A 7,321-nucleotide genomic window follows, 5' to 3' on the forward strand; every position below is an offset into this window, starting at 1 on the left:
CAGGGCAGGAGATCCCCAGAGTAGGCACCTAGGGCAGCAGGACTAACTATAGAGGCCCAGCCATGCCCTGCAGGAGTACAAGATGGTGATCAACTGCCAAAACATGCCTGCCCCTCTGGATCCTTCTCCGACAGGAGGTCAAAGCTGTCTGCCCCTTGTGGAGGGGCAGGAAACCCCCCCACACTTTCACCCTTGTCCCTGACTTCATACCAGGCAAAAGTTGGCTGCCTCTAGGGCAGGAACAGAAAACCTGCTCCCTTCACCCTGCACTGACATAAGGCAAATGCATCTTATGCTGTGGAAGGGGAAGAAAACCCCCTACTGCCAGATATCCTGCACTGACAAAAAGCTGGTCTGCAGCTGCTGCAGGAGGGCAGGACACTACACCCAAGACCTACCACAGACACATGCCGGATACAGCTGCCACAGGTGAGGGCCAGGAAACTAAACCCACCCCTAAGTAGGTGGCAATGATTATTGCCACTGGAGAGGGAGCAGAGACAGCGAAAGAGCAGGAATGCTGATGCTCAGACACATGGGGCCTAATACAAGGCCGCAGTGGAAGAAATGAAAAGCCCCTGCCTCATCTCTTGCACCAAGGAACAAGCATCAGCAGTCTACCCGAGGGATGGACAAAGCCTTGACTGAAGACCTCCAACTGTGGCACAGGCCTCCCAGGCTGGAGAAAAACCTGCTGGGATTCCAGGCTTCAGCTAAGCAAGTAGCCACAAAATCCACCTGGGAAAAGTTTGTAGAGTGCACTGAAAACAAATATAGCAACCAACGCCAAACCCAGCTCAACTACAAACTAGACTAACTCAACGCCACAAAGTAAGGGTGCCTATCCCTAGGCAGAAATATTTACTTCCATCTCTACTGTTATTACAGTAAGACATAAAAAAAGCGACTCCATAGCCAAACACTACAACAGATAACAAAGCCAAACTTGGATGGTCCGGGTATCAAACTTGCAGGTAACTATAATTAATATGCTAAAAGATCTCATGGAAAAGGTAAACAATATGCATAAACAGATGAGCAGATGGGGATTTTCAGGAGAGAAACTCCAAAAGTGTCAAATGGAAATGAGAGAAAAACATGATGGCAGACATAAAGGAGCATTTGATGGAATTCTCAAACAAGACCTCAAAAAAAATCCTATTTCAGGAAACTGCTAGAGAATGCACTGCACTGACAAGTGAGTAAAGCAAAAAAGAGAAAAATAGGAACTACAGGAAATGAGATCCAACAGCACACCCAGGTGAAGGGAATCCCAGGGTAAGCGTGAGGTCTGTGCACCAGGCACAGGGAGAAACCTGCCACATCTGGGCATGTAAGGGGACTCTGAGAGAAGCTTCTTTAGGAAAATGTATAAAACCTCTGATGATCTGATTCTGTAGAGGAAAGATTTAGTCAACTGGTTAAGAATTTAAGAAGGAATCCGTGGTAAGTATAGAAAGAACCAAACACATTTTAAAACGTCAAAATTACATGAAAAACTTGCAGGAAGAGAAAAATGATCAGTTTCCTACATAGATCACCTGTGAGCAGCATTTACAGTCATAACCGTATAAATGCTGAACATGCATTTAACCAAAATTTTAACTGTGACAATATATTTTATTATATAACTGAGATACATTATGTCAAGACATAGGGGTAAGTCCCAAAATATTTCCTTAGAAGAGGCCACAGGATTTGCTTTCTGTAACAGAGGAAATGGGAGTTGCAGGAAGCATGGAAACAGCATTGCTCATCCTTAAAACTGCAAAATAACTGGCCGGACACAGCGGCTCACGCCTGTAATCCCAGCACTTTGGGAGGCCAAGGTGGGCAGATCTCGAGGTCAGGAGATCTAGACCATCCTGGCTAACACGGTGAAACCCCGCCCCTACTAAAAATACAAAAAAAAAAAAAAAACAAAATAAAATAGCCGGGCGTGGTTGCGAGCGCCTGTAGTCCCAGCTACTCAGGAGGCTGAGGCAGGAGAACGGCGTGAACCCAGGAGGCAGAGGTTGCAGTGAGCCGAGATCGTGCCACTGCACTCCAGCCTGGGCGACAGTGAGAGACTCCGTCTAAAAAAAAAAACAAAAATACTAAAATAAACAAATTATTAATAAATAACAAAATTAGTCGGGCATGGTGGCGCATGCCTGTAATCCCAGCTACTCAGGAGGCTGAGGCAGGAGAATCACTTGAATCCAGGAGGCAGAGGTTGCAGAGAGCCGAGATTGTGCCATTGCATTCCAGCGTGCGTGACAAGAGTGAAACTCCATCAAAAAAAAAAAAAAAAAAAAAAAACTGCAAAATAACTGACTCATACAAATAAATGAATGTTTAACTTTTGATGATTTTTAAAATGTTTTCCAGTGAAAACTCTCAGGGATGATCACACCCATCTAATGTTTTAAAATTACTTGAAAATATAACCTCACAACTTCAGCCAAACAAAAATCCTTTACCTGTAATAAATGGTCAGCTACCGTTGAAAAAGTAGAAATATTCTATTGAGACAATTTTGAGTCGATCTACTTTGTAGTTTGATAGTTTAAACGCAATTTTAACATGACTGAAGTCAAACCAATCAACAGTAACATACCAACTTGAAGGGAGGCCTTGCTGTTTCATTACTCTTGCACATAGCAGGGAGCACAGCTCAGAAAGTTAAAAAATAAAATCTGATTCATTCTATTAAATGAATGGCAAAAATACACTCAAAAGGTCGACTTAAGAAACATGTTTAACAAATATTAGTAAATCCTGTTCCTAATTACCAGGGGAAATTTCAAAAGGGTGTGATGGTCTCTAGGACGCTTAATTCTAACACTCAAGACTCAATCCACTGGTCAGTACAGATAAATAATAAATAATTTTTCTTTCAACTTGATAGATATCAACCGTTTCTATTGGGACGAATCTACCACGATATAGTGCAGATTTGGGTAAAATCTTGCACGGACTCCATCATCTTCCTAAACTATTCCACGGGTGCTGTATTCCACCTGCTCTGGGTCAGAACGTTCCCAACTGCAGTGATTTGTGACTTCAGAGAACACCCTCGAGAGGGGGTTCCAAAGGTTTTCAGGCTTTAGGGGAACAACCCGGAATAACCAAATTCTGCATGGATCGGAGTGACGACCCCGATAAGCTAGTTTTCAGAAGCATGAAGGCTCCCCTCCAGGGCAGACAAGTAGGTAGCACTGGGCTGAGGGTCAAAGAGGCAGGTACCGTTTCCTTCCAGGGGCCCGCAGGTGCAGTCGGTCCCCAGCTCCGCCGACACCTCTACCGCCCTCTGCAGTAGGTAGCGCGCTCGCTTGCGCGTCAGGGCGTCCGCCTGGCCCAGCCCCGTCTGCACGGTCCTCCAGAAGCGCCAGCAGCGCCTGGCGTCCGGGCCCGCCTCGCGCGCGCTGCGGGCGCGATCGCCGCCGGGCTCGGGTAGCAGCTTCTCGGCCAGGGCGCTCAGGACCAGCAGCTTCTCCTCTACGCGGCCTGACCCCGGGGACGTCCCGGGCGCGGCCAGCCCGCCCCACACGGCCCGCAGCGCCGCCCCGCCGCATTGGACCAGCACTGGCAGCAGTCGCCCGGCCACTAGCGCCGCTGAGTCCTCGGCGGGCCCGGCCTCATCCCCATCCCCGCCCCCGCCTAGCGCCAGGGCGACGGCGGCCCCTGCCACGCGCTCCAGCAGTGGCCCGTCCTCGCGTGGCCGCAAACAAGGCCCGACGGCCGCCAGCACCTCCACGGCAGCCTCGGCGCCAGGCGCGCGCCACCCGGCGAGCAGATCGCGCAGCGCTTCCTCCGCCAGCGCGGCCGCCAGCTGCGGACCCCCAGCCAGGCGGGCGCACGAGCGCAGGGCCGCGCCCGCCGCCCTCAGCACGCGCCGGCGGTAGCGAGGCGGCAGACCGGGGTCCGGGCCGCCCGCTGGGCGCCCGCGCAGGCTCCGCAGCAGTGGCACGAGGTACCCTGCGGCCACCTCGCGCGCCGCCTCCGGGAGCGCGCCTGCGCCCCCGCCGCCGCGCGCCTCCTCGTCCTCGAGCCGCTGCAGAAGGAAGCGCAGCGTTTCCACGCGCTCCGCGGATGCCTCCCCTTGGCACAGCGCCCCAAGCAGGGCCCGCGGGTCCCGGCTCTGCGAGAGCAGCGCTTCCGCGAGCACCCACTCCATTTGCCGAGCGCCCGCGCCACCGGTCCGGGCTCCCAAAGGAAGGCGCCGGCGTGCGCGATGCGTGCGCACAGGACCGGCCGGCCCCTGCGTGCGCGTGCGCCGACGGAGCCGGGCGCGCGGCCGCAGAGAGGGCCTCGTAGCCCGGCTTGGTCCAGCTTAGCGTCCGTTGGGTTCCTGCCACCAACCCTGCCTAGAACCCCACCTGGTCTCTTATTTTTAGGAGAAACGAGGCCCTCGTTAAAAGTTAATGTAGTATCTACACCACCTCCATCGATTCCTGATTGGAGGTTGGTCTGCCTAGGACCCTAAATCAGGCGTGCCTGTGAGCATAAACCAGTTCACAGAAGGTGCACATCACAATCACTTTAGATTATTTTCCAAACGTTACATGCTGGGCACCATCCACAAAGAGACTGACACAGTAGGTCTGAAATTGGTTCTGGACATCTGCATTAAAAATAAGTCAAGAAAACACAAGAATGATTTAGACCTAAGGCCAGCAGTGAGAAGTGTTACGGATGGATGGTTTCCAGGTTCAGGAATTGGACGAAACGCACAAACAGAGCAAAGAAAGAGCGAAGCAACAAAAGCAGAGATTAATTGAAAAAGTACACTCCACAGGGTGGGGGCAGACCCGAGCAAGCCGCTCAAGGGGGCCTGGTTACAGAATTTTCTGGGGTTTAAATACCTATAGAGGTTTCAGTTGGTTACTTGGTGTACACACTATGTAAATGAAGAGGATAAAATAAAGTTACAAGGTTATTTACTTGGTGTACTCCCTGTGTAAATGAAGAGGATATTTCCTGTCATAGCTGAAGTGTTCCCATCTGATTTGGTTCTAGGAAGTTTTTAGGCTCCCTGCCTCCAGGCCCTATTCTCCTGCCTCAGAGGTACCTATGGCAATGTGCTAGGATTCAGCTAAAACCAAGATGCCCACGCCAGCCCTCACAACCAAATGCCCAAGATGACTCCAGGATGCAGAACCCCCCACACAATGCATGTGCTCCCGTGTGCAAACTCAAAAATAGTACCTGTGTCTGTCTTTTCTGTATTTCTGACAGCATCCATTGCTAAATACAGAAACAGAAAACCTCACCTCAGCCTGCATGGTGCGGATTTGGTTCCTGGCTCAATTTGAGACAAACTGGATCAGTGACATGGGTTTTCTTCGCTACTAAACACAAAGGTCTGCCCCTGAGTCAATAAAGAAAACAGGGTCCCAACCTCAAAGAGCTTGACATATAATAACATCATGGATAAGATAAAAATTAAAGTTATTTAAATTTAGTTATTTTTATATAATTTAAAGTTATCTGACTTAAATTTAAGGTTATCTGACATTAGACAGGCAAGACTTTTTTCATATTTCAGAGGCATTCAGTTTTTCTTTAACAAAATGCATAAATGGTTCTATTTTAAGCCCTTTAAAAATGTGTCAGTAAGTATCAATTACCTTCAACATAAAATGGGCAGACAGCTATCATTTCTCTCAACATATATCTAACAAATATAAATGGGCAAATGTCTTGAGCACTTAACAAATGAAGATATACAAATGATAAGCACTTGGAAAAGTGTTCAACATCATTAGTCATCAGAGAAATGCAAATTAAACCCACAATGAGATACCGCTTCATACTGATAAGAATGGCTAACATTTAAAAGCTCGAAAACACTAAACGGCAAAGACTAAGGGTGTGGAGCAACTGGAATCCTCATATATTACTGGTGGGCATGAAAATGGTACAATCACTTTAGAAACTGTTTCTTGTAAAGTTATAATATAGCTACTTTATGATTCAGCAATTTCACCCCTAGGCAATGACCTAAAATAAATGAAAACATGTTTCAAAAAAAAAAAAAAAAAAAGGCTTGCAGAAGAATATTTTTGACAACATTATTCATTATAGCCAAAAGCTTTTAACAACCTAGTAGGTGTTAGGTAACAACCTACGTGTGAATCAAATAGAATAATGAATAAAAAATTGTGATCTATCTATATAATAATGCCCCCAGCAATAAGACAATGAATTGCTAATCCACTCAACATAGATAAGTCTCAGAAACAATATGTTAAACAAAGGAAGCCAGTCACAAAGTTTACATCCTCGTGATTTCATTTATATGAAATCCAAGAATAGAAAAAAGTAATCTGAAGGATAGAAATGAGAACAATAGTTGCATATAGGAGTAGAGATTTGACTAGAATTGGGCACAAGGCAACTTTCTGGGGTGATGAAAATATTTTATGTTGATCAGCGTGTTGGTTACACATTTGTCAAGACTCTTTGAACTGAACCCTTAAGATCTATGCATTTTGCTCTGCAGAAAGTTTTCCTCAATCAGCCGGGCGCAGTGGCTCACACCTGTAATCCCAGCACTTTGGGAGGCCAAGGCAGGCGGATCACGAGGTCAGGAGATTGAGACCATCCTGGCCAACACAGTGAAACCCCGTCTCTACTAAAATACAAAAAATTAGCTGGGCGTGGTGGCACATGCCTGTAGTCCCAGCTATCTGGGAGGCTGAGGCAGGAGAATCGCTTGAACCCAGGAGGCAGAGGTTGCAGAGAGCCAAGATCACACCACTGCACTCCAGCCTAGCCTGGCGACAAAGTGAGACTCAGTCTCAGAAAAAAAAAAGTTTACCTCAATCTTGAAAAATGACTAAATGACTTATACCCAAAAAAAAAAAAAAGTTGGCCTAAGTGTTTTGTTCTCTGTTGCCTACGGAATAAAGCCCAACTGCAGAGCGTGGCATTGAAGGCTTATTGAGATTGGGGAAAAGGCAGTTGGCCTCATAACCCGATCCCCCTACTCTGCCCCCTGTCCCAGGCATATGGAACTTCCCTCCTTACCCACAACATGTTTGCACTGTCTTCTCTCTTGGAATATTTCCCACAACAGCACTTTTCTGATTCACCAATGTGGGCAGCGATCTCCTAAATGCCAAAGCTGCCCTTTTTCGTCCTTACCTGAATGGACTCTGTGGAGTATTTCCTATTTCTTGAAACACTGTCTCACTCTGGTTTTCATCAATGACTTCCTCCTGTTCTTTCTTTTCTCTGCTTTCTCAGCTGTTTCTTTTCCATCTCTTTCAGCATCTTATTTTTCCTCCTGACCTTTCCCTAGTGATATTTCCAGGGTTTTATCTTCAGGTCTCTC

The 7,321-nt window shown here is 47.5% G+C and overlaps 1 protein-coding gene across 4 annotated transcripts in view; it reads right to left on the reverse strand.

Annotated features, from left to right (window-relative positions):
• The window catches only part of TARBP1 (TAR (HIV-1) RNA binding protein 1), an 84,388-nt gene extending 80,159 nt beyond the window's left edge, over positions 1 to 4,229 (reverse strand). For 3 of the 4 annotated variants that reach the window (XR_004058825.1, XM_030936173.1, XM_030936174.1), the window contains exon 1: positions 3,229 to 4,186. Coding sequence is in view for 3 of the 4 variants with exons in the window: in XM_030936173.1 (XP_030792033.1) it covers positions 3,229 to 4,159 (931 nt within the window). In the remaining variant the exon portion in view is untranslated. Of the gene's footprint in view, positions 1 to 3,228 lie in introns of all 4 variants that reach the window. The other variant, XM_030936172.1, reaches the window with a different exon arrangement.
• Between the last annotated feature and the right edge of the window lie 3,092 nt (positions 4,230 to 7,321).

Source organism: Rhinopithecus roxellana, chromosome 8, assembly GCF_007565055.1.
Source record: "Rhinopithecus roxellana isolate Shanxi Qingling chromosome 8, ASM756505v1, whole genome shotgun sequence".
Lineage (NCBI taxonomy): Eukaryota > Metazoa > Chordata > Mammalia > Primates > Cercopithecidae > Rhinopithecus > Rhinopithecus roxellana.